Genomic DNA, 19,337 nt, shown 5'->3' with positions numbered 1-19,337 from the left:
TATTATTTTTCCAAACTACGAAGGAGGCTTGGGAACAACTCAATACTTATTCAAAAACTGGTAATGTAACAGGTTTATGAAATGAAGCGTTGACTTCCAAAGAACAACCCCAAGGTCAGAATGGTCTGTAACAACTTATTTCCATAAGCTACATAGTTTGTGGCAGGAATTGAACCACTACCAGAATTTTCTGACAAAATGTGCAGCAGATGCCGTGAAACTTTGAAATTAATGGAAGAAAGGCACATCTTTGTGTTTCACGTTGGCTTGAATTCCGACGTCCAGATATTAGGGAATAAGCCTCTCCTATCTCTTTGATGCTCCATTTGTTAACGGTATCGATCTGCCCTGGTTATTGCATTTCAACATAATGAAAAGGGATATTTTAAGAGTGGTGATAAAGCAAACACACCATTTCTCACCATCAGTTTCCTGCATGCTATCAGTATCTGAATTGAAAAAAAAAAAAAATTAATATGATGCAGCATCTTACTTGTATACTACTATTTCAAGATGATGTCGCTTGGAGAAACAATTGTTAGAAACAGTAGAGCCTTGCTGCACAGACTTTTGCTCACTTTTGTGTACTTTTTTAGAGGTAGGGGCGTCCCAGTTAGCTTAATGCTAAACAATAGCCAGCTTTCACAAATCAACACTCCAGCAACTTCATTCAATATTGGTTGATTTGGAAAGCATCAACCTATACATTGGGGCCCCACGATATATAACATGTTGTTCCCAATCTGACCTAACTCCAAATGGGTTCTCCTCAAGCCACCCTTCTCTAGATTTGGTGTCTCCTTCGTCATGCATAACAGAAAGTTTACCCTTGCCATATTTCAGAAATTGTTCTCTCATTCGGACAGCAACTGCTTCTATGTCAGATTGAAGAAAAACCTATTAAAGACACAAAATGATGGTTAATAATCTGTCTAACGGTCAGGCTACAATTTACAAACTGGATCAGGGCATTTCCTGGTTGTCTGATTTTGAGCAAGCCGCAACATGATTAAAAAAAGCAAACAGTGTCACTTCACTTAGAAAAGCAAACAGATACCCAGTTTCACAATGGAAGAGTAGAAAACAAAATTAAAGATATTAGGACACGGAGAAACACCGTTACCTTTCCATCAGATGTAAGAAGATCTACTACTGCTTCGACTAATGTCCTCTGCAGCATTCGCCATCTATGCTCTGGTTTATTAAAATCAGGGTTTGGACACTACATGAAAAGAACAGAGGAAGTTTTTATTTAAACTATAACTACAGTTAAATTTATCAGAGGATGTCAAAGAAAGAATGAAATTAAAGAAAAAAGCAAGTGAATGCCATCGAATTTGTAACTCCATCATAATGGCCTATTTTGGGTTTCATTTTTGAGGGGGAGAGAGTCAAGTGAAATTAAGCACAACTTAAAGAAATACCCCCTTTTGGATCCGTATCAACTTCTAATAAGATTTACGATGAGAAATCTAAGAACGAAACCATACTTAACGCTGTTCGCAAGAAATAACAACAATAATTGTGTTAAAATATTCTTCTCATGTTTTAGGCATTGGCAGCTTGGGAAAAAGGATTCAGAGGGCGTTCAAGTTCCACCAAACACTGAGCTGAACTGTACAATAGAGGAAAAATACATCTGAACTGTTCTTATCCTATGTCCTAAGACATTAGGTTCAGGGCTCATATCCTGTCAAAAAGTATAATGAAGAGCTCTTTCCTTTCACTCTTTCCCTCCCTTCCAAGACCCTCTTGCTAAAAAGTATAATGAAAACCCCAAAAGGTCTACGCACCTGATAATTAGTTCAACTATTATGAGTCAAATTGATGCCAGGGAGGAAGAGGCCAACATTCCCAGTCAAAATAAATGGCAGTCACGGTCATGACTAAAAACAACTGTAGTGCAGGAGGCAAAGACAAAGGCTGTGGTCAAGATCTCATGCAGGTAACCAGCAGTAAGTAGAAGCCAAATGTTAGAGGCAGTGAAGTGGTGTTTTCGGCAGCATGGTGGGACTGTAGCCGAAGATGTGATGGTGGAGGTGTCAGCAATAGTAAAAGTACTAGTGAGAAAGAGGCAATAATTGTATTAGCAATGGTATAGTGCTGATAATTCTAGCAATAGGGAACTTAGAAGGCTAACTTGCTCTATTAATTATGATGTGAAGGAAGGAAGTGGTGGAAGGGATACATCGAAAGGAAGGGGCAATTTCTATTTACATGAAGCCTAAGATCATATCATGGAATGTGCGGGGGCTCAATGATCGCAATAAACGCCTTCGTATCAAATCATTATTGCGGATGTGGAAGAGTGATGTCGTGTACTTTCAAGAAACAAAGCTACAACTCATTGATAGAAGTATTGTGCGGTGCCTATGGGGATACTCGTATGTGGGTTGGTCTTACTAGGCCTCTGAGGGTGCCTCAGGCGGAGTGTTACTTATGTGGGATAAAAGATTGGTTAAGGCGATTGAGGTGTATTGGAGATTTCTCAGTAGCGGCTCTTTTCATAAATGTTGTTGATGGATGGGAATGGGCATTTGTAGGCACATGTGGTCCTAATGTGGACAGGGATAGAAGAAGGCTGTGGGAGGAGTTGGCGGGCCTATACTCTGTTTGGAATGTGCTGTGGTGTATGGGGATTATTTTAACATAACTCGCTTCCCTAGTAAGCGATCAGGGCATTATCGGAATTCTATGGCAATGGAGGAGTTTTCAGAGTTCATCTTTGACCTGGAACTTATGGATCTTCCACTGGTAGGGGGAGAGTATACTTGATCAAATGGTCGGGTTTGGTCCAAATTGGATAGATTCCTTATCTCTCCGTCATGAGAAGCCCACTTTTCGGAAGTCTGTCAGAAACGGCTAGCTCAAGTTAGCTTAGATCATATTCCTATTACTCTAGATTGTGGGGGTATGAACAAGGGTCGCCAGTCTTTTAAGTTTGAAAACATGTGGCTTTTAGCATATGGATTTGTAGAGATGGTGTGTGCCTGGTGGTCAGCATATCAGTATTTAGGCACTCCAAGTTTTATTCTTGCAAGTAAACTGAAGGCCTTGAAGCAAGACCTAAAGAAGTAAAACTTTGGAAGTTTTTGGCTACATTGACAATCAAAAGTCGACTCTGTTGGAGGAATTGCAAGAGATAGAGGGTAAGGAATTTTTGGGTGATATTTCGGAGGAGGTGTTATTGAGGAAGGCCACAATGATGGCAAATTTGGAGAGGGTTTTGTTGTCGAAGGAGATTTATTGGCGTAAAAAATCCAAGGCCCTTTGGCTAAAAGAAGGTAATAAGTGTACAAAGTATTTTCACAAAGTGGCTAATTCACATAAGCATAGCAACACTATCGAGTTGCTTTATTCAGGTACTCAGGTCCTATCTTCTCCTTCCGAGCTAGAAAATCATATTGTACATTATTACGAGGCCCTTCTCAATGAATTGGCTAGCTGGAGACCGAAGCTTGATGCCTTGTCCTTTGAGGCAATTGATTCTCAAAGTGCGAGTGTGTTTTGGAGAGACCTTTTGATGAAGATGAGATTTATAAGGTTATTTCTGGTATGGCTAAAGATAAAGTGTCGGGCCCGGATGATTTTTCAATAGGTTTCTTTCAAACTTGTTGGGGCATAGTGAAAGGTGATGTTTTGCAAGTTTTTAGTGAATTTCACTCTTTCCAAAAGTTTGAAAAATCCCTTAATGCGACATTCATTGCGCTCATCCCCAAGAAGCATGGGGCTTCGATTATTGAGGATTGTCGCCCTATAAGCCTAGTTAGTAGTGTGTATAAGATTATTTCAAAGGTTCTTGCTAATCAGTTAAGTCCTGTGTTGGATCAGATCATTTCCAAGTCCCAGAACGCCTTTATTCGTGAGAGACAAGTTCTTGACTCGGTACTTATTGCAAATGAGTGCTTGGACCATAGATTGAGGGAGGGAGGTTCAGGAATCCTGTGCAAGCTTGACATGGAGAAGGCCTATGATCATGTGAATTGGGACTTCCTATTATATCTGCTTGGGAGGTGTGGTTTTGGTGATAGGTAGATTTCCTGGATGAGTCATTGTATTTTTACCGCCCGGTTCTCAGTTTTAGTTAACGGTACACCTGCTAGGTTCTTTGATAGTTCTCGAGGCTTGCGACAAGGAGATCCACTATCTCCTCTATTGTTTGTTATAGTTATGGAGACCCTTAGCCGGATGGTATAGTCTACTATTGGTGGAGGTCTCTTATCTGATTTTCAGGTGGGTAATGGCACTGGTGGTTCCATCATCATCTCACATCTTTTATTTGCAGATGATACTCTACTCTTTTGTGAAGCAGATAGCAACCAGATCCAAACTTTACAAGCACTACTACTTTGTTTTGAAGCAATGTCTGGGCTCAAGGTGAATCTTGGTAAGCCTGAGATGGTTCCGGTGGGTGCAGTTTCTAATATCCTCAGTCTAGCTAGCCTTCTAGACTGCAAAGTGTCCTCTTTACCAATGAAATATTTGGATCTTCCTTTGGGAGCATCTTTTAAGGCTCGAGCTATATAGGATTGGGTGGTAGAGAAGATAGAGACTAGGTTGGCTGGGTGGAAATGGTTGTATTTATCAAAAGGGGGTCGCCTCACTCCTATGAAGAGCACCCTTACTAACCTCCCCACATTTTTTATCTCTGTTTCCAATGCCTACAGGGGTGGTGAACAGGATTGAAAAACTCTTTAGGGTGTTTTTATGGGGAGGCATGGGGGAGAGAGGAAAAGAAATTCCACCTGGTTAGATGGAAGACAGTATGTGCTCCAGTTGTGTATAGGGGGTTGGGAGTGAGTGATCTAAGAACTTTTAATAAAGTTTTACTGGGAAAATGGCTTTGGAGATATCATTCGAAGGAGGGATCATTATGGAAAGAAATTATTGACGTTAGATATGGAGTTGCTTGGAGCGGTTGGTGCTCCAATGAAGTGCAAGGGGGGCATGGTATGGGTTTATGGAAGTTTATAAGGGAGGGTGGCCTTGTTTCGAAAAACACATTCGGTTTGTAGTGGGAGAGGGTAATCAAATAAGTTTTTGGCGGGATGTGTGGTGTGAAAAACTTATCAAAAAAAAAAAATGTGTGGTGTGGAGAACATGCATTGGAAAGGGTTTTTCTAGCTCTTTATTGTATTGTAGCTAATAGGGAGGCTTCAGTGGCAGATATGCGGCTTTTTTCCCATGGCGCTCACCAGTGGAATGTAATTTTTAATAGAGACTTTCATGATTGGGAATTATCTAGTGTATCAGACTTTTTTAGTCAACTATACTCGATGGGAACTCCTACGGCACAGCGCGACAAATGGAAGTGGAGGTACAAGGATCACAAGAAATGCACGGTTAAGGCATATTATAAAATATTGTCAACACAGGATCTTACTCCATTTCCTTGGAAGAATATTTGGAGGTCTCGATTGCCTTCTAAAGTAGTCTTTTTTGTATGGAATGTTGCTCTTGGAAAGATCTTGACCACGGACAATTTGAGGAAGAAGGGATGTATTGTGATGGATTGGTGTTCTATGTGTAAAAAGCATAGAGAATTTGTGAATCATCTCTTATTGCACTGTGAGGTAACAAGGATGTTATGGGATGAGATCTTTCAAAGGGTTGATATTGATTGGATTATGCCTTTGAGGGCAGTGGATTTGTTAGGGTGTTGGAGGAAGATGCAAAGTTGTTACCAAGTGGCAGCCGTGTGGAAGATAATCCCGTCGTGCATCATTTGGTGTATTTGGTTGGAACGGAATGTGCAATGCTTTGAAGACAAGGAACACACTATGGCGAAGCTGAAGAATTTTTTCTTTCACACTTTAATGCTTTGGTTTTCTGCTGTTTTACTAAATGGGAACAATGTTTGTGATTTCTTGTCTCTAATTTATCGCTCTTGGAATGTACTTAGGGTTCTTTCTGTATACTTCCTGTGTACAAGGGCCACGCCTACTTCATTCATATCAATAATATTTATCTCTTACTTATAAAAAAAAATTCTAGCTAAGCAAAATATAAAATAAAAGATAAACTCCCAGAATGGTGATGGTGAGATATGGAATTGGGGTGCCAAGGTTGTTTGATGGTGGGAGGCAGGGGAACTTAACAGTGGTACTGACACTAGTGGCAAAGGTAGCGTCATGAATCCAGCAGAGGAGCCAGGTCATGGCCATGACGGCTCAAAGGAGACTTGTTTCTGGGGAGTTGGTGATAGTGGCATTGCATTCTCTTATCTCCAGGGATCTCACATTGTGAATTGCACATCATAATGTAGAAAATGTAATATTGTGCAAATCCAATAGAAATGTAAAAGATCATTCTTCAAGAATGCAATGCCAATGAGACTAACTCATATCCAATTTTTTCTGAGAACACATCGTCAGTTCCATTACACATAAAGGACACAAACAAAAAGGTTCTAAAGTTTGAGCTTTTAAATTGCTATGCCTAATATGGCACATCAACAAGATCTGTATATATTTAGTAAAAGAAGTGGATACTGCAAATTGGTTATGAAATTGCGGTCCTGACCTGTATTGAAACAAGAACCAAGTCTCCAGGGTAACTAGAAACTATGGAACGAAATGTTGACGTTGCATTTGTTGCAATGAAGTACCTTAAACAGATTAAACCACGAAACATAGCTAAGATGATGAAATAAAAACTCAAAGTTCATAGTTCAATGCAGCAAATCAAAAATATTAAAACAGCTGCAATGAAAAACAATATATAAATGAAGCCCAACATATGCCTGGTGCCATTTTTTTTCACCTAAACCCATAATATCTTGGGAAAGACAACTTGACTATGAAAATGAAAACATTTCTTTGGCAGAGAAAAAAAGAAAAATCAAAGGGCATCCACACAACTCACAATCAATTAAACAACATGATCTACCTGTCTAAATGGAAAACACATTAACAGTATCATTTTGGGACAACAAAACTCTCCGTTTAGGTTGAAATGCAAATGAGACATACATGTTTTGGTAATTTCACTTGTTGACCTAATCCTTTAATCACAAATATTTTTTGGTAAATGACCTAATCCGTTAATCATAATGATCAAAACACCTTATGTTTTGCACTAAATGGCTTCTCTCCATCAGAAACGGATAGAATCCTATTCTATCATTTTGCCCATCAAACATGAAACCGAACTAAAACTTCGGAACATACAGATAAGAAAAGAAAAGAAAACTTCACACACTGCAAAACTTCTTGTCGAATCTAGAAAACATAAACTTAAGTTTTAACACAAAGGTTCAGTTAGACTGAAAATAGTTTTTGAGGTGAGTGATTTTTGTTCAGCCTAAAAGTTAATGGCCCTTACCCATTCTTTATTCCAGAGCGTTGAACAGAAGCTACACAACGCCTTGTGAGCTGAGAAAATAGAAAAAGGAATTAACAATATGATGAAGTTTATGACTTGGAAACGATGCAAGGGGGGAGAATGCCGGAAACCTTTTCATTAATCTCTAAACCAAGAAAATTCAAATCTGTCCTCTTTCTAGCCATCCCCATAATAAAAAGTCCATTACCTGTCGACATAATGAAAATGTCAAGCAAAAATGTTTTGCCTTTTCATGTTTAGGAGCTTCGGTTAGGATCATAGAATCAAATGAAATCATATTTGTTCTTGCATCATTAATTTATATCCATTACTTTCTTTTACCTACGTATAAGAACATCAATGGATTCTTTTCATCTCAGTTCAATATAATTTAAATAACTAATATAAAGAAACTGAACCATGCCAAAAAAAAAAAGAAAAATCATAGAAAGCAAACAGGGAAAAATTACCGCTTCCAATATCTACTACCAAAGGTTGTGTTGGATCACAGTAAGTAGCATTCCAATTGATCTCAAATGGGTATGCCTGCACAAAGCAACTATGTTAAGCAATTTTAACAGTACCCAGTGAAACTTCTCATCCCTTCCGGCCTCTCAAATGAGAATACATAAGTCAAATCTCTTACCTCTCACCATAAGAAAAAAGTAATTTTTAGGAGGTCACTTCATAAAAAAAAAAGAAAAAAAAAAACTATTAATAGTAAGGAATTTGACTTATGTACCGCAGTTTTCACTTTTTCTGCCAAGAAACACATAAAAAACTATTTATGTAACTATAATAGAGGAAGAGTATTTGGCAGCTCATTTGATAATTCATGATGAGAAAGAAAGAAATTGCTAAGAACTTCATTACAGGGATGATAATATATGAATTTACTTCCAAAAAAGATCATAGCACAATTTGAATAAGATGCCAACTTCTTCCTGTTATAATTTTATTTTGGTTCAGGTCTATAGCAAACTAGGAAATTCTTGTTTCTGAAAGAAAAGTTTTATTCTAAGATGACTCTATAGACCTGTAGTTTATGTAGATAGTTATGACATAATTAAATTTGACTTGTTTGTTTTTATTTTATATATATACGCACATATTACACGCACACTTAGGGTAGGTTGTCCATCCCCCCCCCCCCCCCAAAAGAAAAAATCTATTCATGTCCTTGTATGCCATATATAGTGTGACACTTGGCAAGGAAATAACACCACTATCTTAAGATATGAAGCAAGAATCCCAAACATTTGTGATTCATATGATTATCTAGAGAATGGGAAAAGGTCTTAAGAGATTTAATTTTTGTACATGGGCACTCTTTAATGCAAACATGATCTTTATGTTCTAATTCCAAAATTTCTAAGGCACAAAATATTAGAAGTTGCTAAATCTCTTCAGGGATATTAAGATACGCATGGTAAACTGATTCTGTACATTGTTTGTCAGGTATGTATGCTTTCCTCCAGAAATGAGTAATTCCCAAAAATGAACATTGCTGAATGGATTTGGTTTTTCACCACATCAATTGTCAAACATCATTTAATTTCTCACTTAAAGAACTCGATGGCAAGTCTCATCTAATGGTAAATCTAACCATGAGGAGAATCTGACACATTCAGAAGTTACAAAATCGTTAGTTTTATTCTATAGTCCAAGTCAAGCAAAATTCTTAGTTTAGGTTCTACTGCATCAATAGAAATGATTGAATGAATTAATGAAACATACTCTATCTAAGGCCATAACCCCTGGAAGCTTTCTTCCTTTGAGAAACTCCCATACAACCGAAGCATTCACAAGCATATTAAAATCTGAGTCAGAAGAGGATTTCTTCATCTCAGCCATGCTCCCCACAACAGTTAAATCACATTTTCTTCGACATAGAATATCAAGCATTTGAGTCAATGGAGATGACCCATTTGTGTGTTGATTTGAGTCACTGAATTTCAAGGGACCAATCCATAGAACTTTCTGTATTGAAATAAGGAAAAGAATTCAGGTACTGAGAACAACAGCAAATCAGTCCTGAGAACATAAAGTGATCATCAAGTTAAAGAAGAATTTACTTAAGAATGAATGCTATGCATAGTGGCAATCATAGAAAAAAGTTCAATCAAATTTATATAAGGTCATGTCATACTTAATAGAGTACATAATGGGTATAGCCTTCTCCCTTGTCAATTATCTTCCTTCTAATAGATGTACCAAAGACCTTCCCCTTTTAGTTTGTCAAATTCTGAGATCTTTGTATCCTGGACTAAGTTCAGCATGCCATGGAAAAAGCTAATCTCATGGAACCCTTTATGATATACTTAAATAATAACCATCCCAGATAATGGCAGCCTCGAACTACAAAAACAAATGAAAGATGGAACTCATTTTTTTGCTATTCGTATTTTACCTTGCATTTTGTAAGCAAGGAGTTTATTTCATCCAATGACACTGGCCCAAGATCAACAGGTACCCAACCTAAAACAGAGAAAACCTCAAATAAATAATTCAAAATCAGTAATTACAATTATTTTCTGAAATTGTAACTCTATAATTATAACAACCAAAACCTCTGATGTTAAAACCCACAAAATCCACTTGTTACAGATTTCTTTTCATTCTTTTGGTGGTCTTGCAAACTGAAAACACATGGTACCCACCAAATATTGAAAATAGCGATGGTGTCTAGGTTTCTAGAGTCATTGATACACAGTAGCACCAAGCAACATAGGAACTGATAACAAAGTATTGGACATAAAAAAAAATGTTATAACAAATTGTAGATCCTTGCTAACATTGCTTCAGGTCACTACTTATATGAGTAGCGCATTTCTGTGATCGGGCTCATTTTCCTATTAACAGGGAGAGAATGCTCCACTTAAACTTGAGTGGCATGGAAAAATGAATTCATGCTTCTGAAGGATTGCCACCTGTACAAATCAATTGTTATACGGTTCATCTTGAGAGTTACGGATATAAAACTCAATTGTTATTTATTGCCCTCTATACCTTAAAACCAACCACCCTTTCCCATTCCTTTTTTTTTTTTTTTTAAGTAATAATTTTATTCAAAGTAATAGGCATAAGCCCAAGTACACAGGACGTATACAAAGGAAACACCTACAACTTCCAAAAACAAAAAGAAACTGACACCAGAAAAACTAAAACAGAAGCCGGAAATTATCCACCATTACAAAAGCTTTAGCCCAAGAACTCAATGGTACTCAAGAAAAAATCCCTAAGATCTCCCAAAGAGCGTTCTTTATCTTCGAAGCATCTACCATTTCTCTCAAGCCAAATGCACCACATAAGACAAGGAGGAATCATCTTCCAAACCCTCGCCACCTTCTTGCAGCCCTTCAAACCCTTCCACCCTACCAATAAATCCACCACTTCTCTAGGCATTACCCAATGTAATCCTGTCCAACTCAAAACCTCATTCCACAAGAATCTTGTCACTTCACAGTGAAGAAAAAGGTGATTTACAGATTCTCCATCCCTTTTACACATGACACACCAATCAGCAATAAACATACCTCTCCTTCTAAGATTATCAGTAGTCAAAACTTTGCCCAAAGAAACCACCCAACAGAAAAAAGCAACCTTAGAGGGAACTTTCACTTTCCATATACTTTTCCAAGGAAAAACACAACAACTTTGGCTTGACAAAATTCTGTAATAAGTAGAAACTGAAAACTTAGCATTTCCAGCAGGAATCCACACCATGCTATCCTCTCTTTCTAGCACCAACTTTGAACTGTAGAGTTTAACCAGCAAAGCCTTAACTTCCTCCACTTCCCAATCATTAACATCCCTTTTAAAAATGATATTCCAATCAACCTTGTTGTTGCTACTACAATAGGAATCATAAATAGTTGCATTATGATCCCTAGCAATACTGAAAAGGGTAGGAAATTCCAGCTTAAGAGCAATATCCCCACACCACAGATCATGCCAAAAGAGAATCCTCTTTCCATCTCCAACCTTCAATTTGAAATTATTGGAGAAGGAATCCCATCCTTTTCTAATAAATTTCCACAAACTAACCCCGTAAGCTCCACTAGCTGCTTTAGAACACCAACCTCCCCTCAAGCTTCCATATTTCACTTCTATCACATTTTTCCACAGGGCTTTACTCTCCATTTGAAATCTCCAAAGCCATTTCCCAAGTAAAGCTCTATTAAAAATCCTTAAATCTTTAATCCCCAAACCACCACAATCCAATGGTTGACAAACCTTCTTCCAACTAACCAAATGAAACTTCTTTTCCTCACCTTTGCCTCCCCATAAGAAATTTCGAAATAAACTCCCAATTCTCTTTTCAACCCTTGCCGGAAGAGGAAAAAGAGAAAGGAAATAGGTGGGCATGTTGGACAACGTACTCTTTAAAAGAGTTAGTCTTCCCCCCTTAGACAAGTAGATCCTCTTCCAACCAACTAACCTCCTTTCAATTTTTTCAATCACCCCATCCCAAATGCTAACAGCTTTAAAAGAGGCTCCCAAAGGAAGCCCAAGATACCTCAAGGGCAAAAAAGAGATTCTGCATCCCAATAAATTAGCCAAGTCTGATAAATTCTGAACATCCCCCACAGGAACAATTTCAGACTTCGATAAATTAACTCTTAATCCCGAAACAGCTTCAAAACACAGCAAAAGTGCTCTTAAAGCACGTATATTATCCAAATCAGGCTCACTAAAAATCAAAATTTCATCGGCAAATAACAAATGAGAGATCTTTAGACTATTCCTAGTCTCATTACCCACCACAAAACTGGACAGAAGATTACCCTCCACAGCCTTCTCAATCATTCTACTCAAAGCCTCCATAATCATAACAAAAAGAAATGGAGAAATGGGATCATCTTGCCTCAATCCGCGGGAGCTACAAAAGAAATCAGCCGGTTCTCCATTCACCAAAATAGAAAATTTTGAAGTCGAAACACAATGCTTAATCCACGAGCACCATTTAACACCAAAACAAAATCTCCTCAATAAATAATCAAGAAAATCCCAGCTTACATAGTCGTAAGCCTTTTCCATATCCAATTTAATAAGAATACCAGCTTGCTCCACCTTCAATCTACTCTCCAAACATTCATTAGCAATTAAAACAGAATCTAAAATCTGTCTACCTCTCACAAAAGCATTTTGAGATGGAGAAATTATCCTCTCCATCACCCTACTCAAACGATTTGCCAGCACCTTAGAGATAATTTTATAAATACCATTCACCAAACTAATAGGCATAAAGTCTCTTAACTCCACAGCCCCTGCCTTCTTCGGAATAAGAGCAATGAAAGTAGCATTCAAACTCTTCTCAAACCTCATATACGAGTGGATCTCGGCAAACACCTTCAAAATATCATCTCTTACAACATCCCAGCAAAATTGAAAAAATGCCAAAGTGAACCCATCCGGACTCGGAGCCTTGTCCTTATCCATACCCTTTACCACATCTAGAATTTCTTCTTCTTCGAACTCTCTTTCCAACCACACAGCATCCACCTGCTCTATAGAATTAAAAACAAGGCTGTCCAGTTTTGGTCTCCAAGAATAGTTTTCTAAAAACAACTGCTCAAAAAAATAAAAATTCACAATGTGGGCCTTAACATCTTCTTGATCTGTAATCAACCTGTCCCCATCACGAAGAACCTCAATCGCATTATATCTTCTATGAGAGTTAGCGATTTGATGAAAAAAATTAGTACATCTATCCCCCTCCTTCAGCCACAACACCCTCGACTTTTGCCTCCACGAAATTTCTTCCATTAAGGCTAAATTTTCCAATTCAGAAACCACCCCTAATTTTCTGGTTCTATCCTCTTCCAATAACAACCCTTGCACCTCCTTCTCTTCCAAAGATTGCATCTCCTCCAGAAGCCGCTTCCTCTTGGTAACCAACAGCCCAAACTCTTCTTGATCTGTAATCAACCTGTCCCCATCACGAAGAACCTCAATCGCATTATATCTTCTATGAGAGTTAGCGATTTGATGAAAAAAATTAGTACATCTATCCCCCTCCTTCAGCCACAACACCCTCGACTTTTGCCTCCACGAAATTTCTTCCATTAAGGCTAAATTTTCCAATTCAGAAACCACCCCTAATTTTCTGGTTCTATCCTCTTCCAATAACAACCCTTGCACCTCCTTCTCTTCCAAAAGATTGCATCTCCTCCAGAAGCCGCTTCCTCTTGGTAACCAACAGCCCAAACTCCTCTTTATTCCATCACATCAAATCTTTCATATGAGATTTCAACTTTCTAGCCAAAACAAAACTCGGAGAGCCAGAGAAATTATAGGAATTCCACCAACCTCTAACCTTATCCCCAAAACCTTCAACCTTAAGCCACATGTTCTCAAATTTAAAATAACTTCTTCTACTCACAATTCCTCCACAATCCAACAAAATGGGAAAGTGATCGGAACACAGTCTTGGCAAAACTTTCTGCATCAAACCAGAAAAGTGGGCTTCCCAGGAAGACGAGACCAGAAACCTATCCAATCTAGAAGAAGATCTGCCATTAGACCAAGAATAATCTCCTCCCACCAAAGGCAAATCTATCAAATTTAACTCAAAAATTAAATCTGAAAAAGTAGTCATAGCACTTGAAAAATATGAGTCCCCCGTCCTCTCACTACGAAACCGAGTAAGATTAAAATCCCCTCCAAAACACCAAGGTAAATTCCACCAACTACAAACACCCGACATTTCATCCCATAAATGAATCCTCCTACTATCCACATTAGGGCCATAAACCCCGGCAAACGCCCACTCAAACCCATCCTCAAGATTCTTAAAGTGACATGCCACCAAGAATTCCCCCACAAAGTGCTCCCCCAGCTCCACCACCCTCCTATTCCACAAAATAATGATACCACCCGAGGCCCCATTAGAGACCAACTCTACCCAACCCACACTACAACAATTCCATGAACTCTGGACTAAGGCTTGATTCACAAATTTCAGCTTGGTTTCTTGAAAGCAAATAACATCGGCCTTCCATTGACGCAACCAATATTTCACCCTTAAACGCTTCCTATAATCATTTAGACCCCAAACATTCCAAGAAATGATTTTGGGCTTCATGACATACCAGAAACAGCCCTTTCTTTACCTTTTTCCCTCAAAACCCTTCCATCTTTAGACTTGTAGGTGACAGAACACTCCAACCTTTTGAGTTCCCTCTCCTTTTTAGCAGCAGATTTAGCCAAAGCAGGTTGACCCGCTTCTATAGCAATTGGAAGAGCACTGAACTATTCATCATAACCATTACAAGAAATCCCCACAACATCTTTGATCTCTTCAACCTTCCTCAAAACCCAATCAGAAGAGTTGCAAGGCCATTCAAGAACTGGATTCAAATAACTCAAAGGGACAGGATTTACATCCTCATCAGATTCTAAAATCTCCCCCGACTCACATGAAACGGAGTCTTCACCTCCCCCCAACACCAACTATAAACCAGAATTATTAGGAAAAGTGCAGGGCACTCCATCCACAGATGAATCTGACCCCTTTAAACCTTCCCTACACTCCTCCATGGCCCCATCCCTAACATCTTGAGATAAAGCATCATCTGCCTCCACAATCTGAACTGGGCTCGATCCCATAAGCTCTACCGACGGCACTCCATCCTCCAACCCTTCCTGCACTGACACAGACAATGTCGGGATACAGCTAGAAGACCCCCCCCCCCACCTCCATCGATCCCTTCTGTAAAGGCACTGACAGGATCTAACCCATTTCCTCCCTGAGCTGGGCATACACCAACTTTGCCGCAGAAATAGACTCCCCAACACTATTCACAGTTGTCGATCTTGGCAACTCTAAAGTCCCCGTCAACTCACACCTCACCGGCGACCTTTTCTGTGAAGATAGACCAGGACACTAACCATCACAATCCACCATAGCCGAAGGAGAATACCCAGGGACTATCGCACTATTCACGGCCGCAGAACTCATCACCAGAACGGACCCCGACTGTTCCCACCTCGCCAGCGACCTTGTCTGAGAAGAAGGATCAAACTTCTAAACCGGGGAAAGCCTCATAGCCGAGGGGCGAAATCCAACCTCAGAGGGCTTTCCAATTGGGCCTCTATTTGGCCCAACAATCATACTCCCATAAGGCTTAACAGCCTGAGGCCCACCCTTCACATTTCCCCAGTCCATCAAGAGACCCAAGCCTTTATCTACTGAAAATAATAAAGAGCCAATTTTTTCTTTCCAACCCAATAGTTCCGCCCGAATTTGCCAGAGAGACCCCTCAACTTCCCCAACTTTTTTCCACATCTCGGAACTCCAAACATCACCCTCAACAGAAGAGACCCTACGATTGTTCATCTCCTTCAATACCTCCTTGGTTATTCCTAATGATTCAACCAAATCACTCCTATTGATGTCGAAATCAACATCTGCAAATTTCTTGGCAACAACTAAGTAAGGAGTTTCACTGGTACTATTCTTCCTCACAGCATCAAATGGACCTCTTTTTACTTGAACAGAAATAGAGGGTCTAGACCCGGCAATCTCACGAGCCGTCTGCACGAAACTAGACCAGCCACAACCATTTTTCCCTTCAGAGAGACCTCTTCCAATGGGATCACCAAATTAAACTGCAAATGGATTGTTATCAGAGATCAATGGTCTCAAAGCCTCAGTTTAACCTGTCCTCTTAAAAGGATATTGTAAAAAATATACAGTCAAATCAAGCATAAAATGCAAACAGGGGCAGCTAGACACAATATTCCTTACCATGATTACAAGAATATATGGAACACCAAGATATATTAGCTGTAAATTAAATACATATAAGTTGACTGCAAATTGTGGAGTAGACAACAAAGAACTTGCAAGTGAACAACAAAGCTGTTCTAATACTGCTTACAGCCAAAAGTTGAAAGGAAGTGAAGGAAAATGGGAATTGAAACAATAAAGAAAAAACTGGATGGTTAATGTATGTCTATCAGCCCTTGCCTTCGAAACCACACAGATAGCCTTTTTAACAAGAGAGTATTTTTTCTTTTGGGTGTGCACTTTTAAAGACAAGAATTTTGGCTATCAATCAAAACATTAATGCAACTTCAGATATAACCAAGTGACATGCTAACTAGGAAAACAATTTGTAGAAATAAGATAGAATTAAGCCTGACTAGGCTACTTTTCATAAGGGTTACTCATTCCTCGAATAGTCTAATAACTAAAAAGTAAAAGCAAAGTTTCATGTTGTCAATCGAAACCAATCTCACCATCCAAAATTCCATCAGAAGGAAATAACTCCAATTTCCCAGGAAAACAATCATTCTTGCACCAAAAGTCTTTTGGATAGAGAATTTGTGTATTTCTATTGTATGCTATCTGGGCTATATCTAAAACTTCATTTAGTGCCCCATATTCCACAAAATCCAAGGGTACAGATAGACCCAGTGCATGCATTATTTGAAATGACATCTTTCCAATAAAGACCAAACCATCACATCTAGAAGCCAAGAAATGCAAGGCAGCAGCTTTTTGATAGAGATTACCACCTCCAATCTGCATTGCATACATAATAAGCACAGTTTAAAAATAATAAGAGGAAAGTTCTGCAACTTCGAGAACTATACAGAAACATTGAACTACTAAACAAATAATAATAACTTGTAACTAACAGCAGAGACATACAACTGCAACATAAGGATTTCCGCTGGTTTCGGCAACCTTCTTCAGTTGACAAAGGCTCTCCTCAAAGTGAAAACCAGCTACACAGGAATGACAGAAGCGAGCAACACCAACAGTTGATGCAAGGATTTTATGTGACAGGGAAAATGAGTCATTAACAAAAATATCAATTCCCCATGATAACAATTGAGCAAACTTTGAACAATTGGCAACTTCCTCTTTAAACTCAGAAAGATTCTCAAGAAGAAGGATATCTGCTTTCTCAAGGCCTTCCCTCTTTGATGGAGTGCGACAAGAAATGGAGCACACTGGAACAACTCTGCATTTAAGGATTGATGACAAGAAATCTGAAATATAGAGAACCATTAATTACGCCGGAACAACTCCTTAATTGAATCACATAGTAGAACTGAATTCTGCACTTAATGTCCAGCACAAATGAACCATGATAGCAGGATCCTATATCCAATATTAACTAAACGATGTCCTATATCAGAAGCAGGAGTTTGTTTAAACATTACCTGCAACAGACTCTGCATGAATAAGTTTTGGGTTGATTTTTGTACACCAGTCACTCGCTAGAACTACTTTGGCCCCAGATTCATATAAATACTTAATGGTGAAAAGCGCATTGGAGACTAATTGACTCTGCTGTTCCTGTTCCTCCCTGAGCAATATGGCAGAATCAAATCGGACCAAGACAGCTTTTGCATCAAGCTCCTCCTTGGGAAATTTTCTTAGAGTTTGTATGTGTGGGAAGGCATCCAATTCTCCTCCACTGCAAAGATAGGCCTAAGGGAAACCACTTAATACCACAGCCAACAAGAGTTTTCAGAGACTTCAAATGATGTAACAAGGCAATTACATGCAAGTCAATACCACTAATAACTGCTTATGCAACATAGCATTTTGAAATGTTGGAGATATGTATCTGCTAGGGGCATTGACCAAATTAAATATAAAAGAAATATTGCCGTTAAGTTCAAACTAAAGGACACATTTCTTTATTTTCTCCGTTATTTCCAATCTCAAATAAGTATATGACAGTATTTAATCCTTAAAAGAAAGGAGATAAAAAAAAAAAAAAAAAAAAAAAAAAAAAAAAAAAAAGTACCCCAAATAAATAAAGATAGGTTTCTTGTCAATTAATTCTATAACTGCATCTTTGAAGATTTTTTGTAAAAGTTGCGACACAAATACCAATTGTTAATGACTTCATGATACATAACATGGAATTAATTATTCTTAAAATATTTTGCCCACTATGTAGGTACATAGAGTGAGACTTAACACTAACGATTACTGAAGAAAGGGATTCTAAAACATAATCACTACCAGGAAGAAATAACTTTGAATGATCTCACAAAGGAAACAGGACATTATGATACCTTACATTTGAATAAGCACTCAACATGAACAACTACCTCCCCTGTAAAACATAACTTCCACATTTCAATATAGTAAAACATGGAAAGAGAAACAACAAACATGTTAAAAGTAATTATTGAAATTCTTTAACCTTGCAAAGACAACTGAAGATCCTGATATTTCTGAAGTTGAGCATACTTTCCCAAGTATAAACAGGACTTTTGCTGAAGAAACTTGGGTCCATCGTAGAAACGAAGTTTATTTAAGAAGAAAGTTGCTTGGACTAGATTCAGAAGCTGACTCATCACCCTATTGCCTCTATCTGCGAAATTGGAGCTGTGAAATGCATTAAATAACAAGAAACCCTACGTAGAAAGCATCTCAATGACAAAAAGAATGACGTTGGACGTCCAACACAACACTTTCTCGACAAGCAGATGCGGAGTGGAAGCATGAGAGAGGGAGGGGGGAAAGAATCTTTTTGAGTACTGGAAGGAGATAGAGTAGAGGTGGCTGATGCCCTTTTATCTTTCTCTCCTTCAAAGCATTTGTTGTAGTGTAGGAAAAAGGTATGGGAAGGCAAAATTGCCTAGCATTAGAGCATTGGCAATGGTCTAGGCAAAGCCAAAATTTGCCTAAGGCCCCATCTGAATTGAGAGATAATCAATTCATCTTATCTCATTTCATCTAATCATTACAACTTTTTCAAATTTTCATATAAAATATAATAAACAATTCAACTTTTTTAAATTCTAAAATAATAATAATATTAAAAAATAATATTCTAACAATATTTTATTCAATATTCAACTTTTATCTCAACTTATCTCATCTCAACTTACTATCCAAACCTCACCTAAAAGTAGATGTTTTGCCTTTTGCCTTTGCCATTTAAGATATAAGAGCACTAGCATTGGCCTAGCCAAATGCCAGTGCCTAGTCAAATGTTGGCTAACTTTTATTAAAGTGGTCTGCATTGGAGTAGTCA

The 19,337-nt window shown here is 38.4% G+C and overlaps 1 protein-coding gene across 1 annotated transcript in view; it reads right to left on the bottom strand.

The window, feature by feature from the left end:
• Positions 1-370: 370 nt before the first annotated feature.
• Positions 371-19,337, bottom strand: part of LOC121264845 (phosphoglycerate kinase-like) — a 32,104-nt gene continuing 13,137 nt past the window's right edge. The window contains exons 4-16 of the mRNA XM_041168152.1: positions 18,501-18,685; positions 18,370-18,410; positions 17,503-17,773; positions 16,985-17,328; positions 16,570-16,855; positions 9,734-9,801; positions 9,061-9,303; positions 7,794-7,869; positions 7,455-7,531; positions 7,324-7,373; positions 6,523-6,607; positions 1,124-1,222; positions 371-897 (exon numbers count right to left, since the gene is read on the bottom strand). Of these exons, the coding sequence (XP_041024086.1) occupies positions 667-897; positions 1,124-1,222; positions 6,523-6,607; positions 7,324-7,373; positions 7,455-7,531; positions 7,794-7,869; positions 9,061-9,303; positions 9,734-9,801; positions 16,570-16,855; positions 16,985-17,328; positions 17,503-17,773; positions 18,370-18,410; positions 18,501-18,654 (2,025 nt within the window). The 5' untranslated portion in view covers positions 18,655-18,685 and the 3' untranslated portion in view covers positions 371-666. The remainder of the gene's footprint in view (positions 898-1,123; positions 1,223-6,522; positions 6,608-7,323; positions 7,374-7,454; positions 7,532-7,793; positions 7,870-9,060; positions 9,304-9,733; positions 9,802-16,569; positions 16,856-16,984; positions 17,329-17,502; positions 17,774-18,369; positions 18,411-18,500; positions 18,686-19,337) is intronic.

Source organism: Juglans microcarpa x Juglans regia, chromosome 5D, assembly GCF_004785595.1.
Source record: "Juglans microcarpa x Juglans regia isolate MS1-56 chromosome 5D, Jm3101_v1.0, whole genome shotgun sequence".
Taxonomy (NCBI): Eukaryota; Viridiplantae; Streptophyta; class Magnoliopsida; order Fagales; family Juglandaceae; genus Juglans; species Juglans microcarpa x Juglans regia.
The sequence above is the reverse complement of the archived record's forward strand: the minus strand, read 5'-3'. Positions and strand labels throughout refer to the sequence as shown.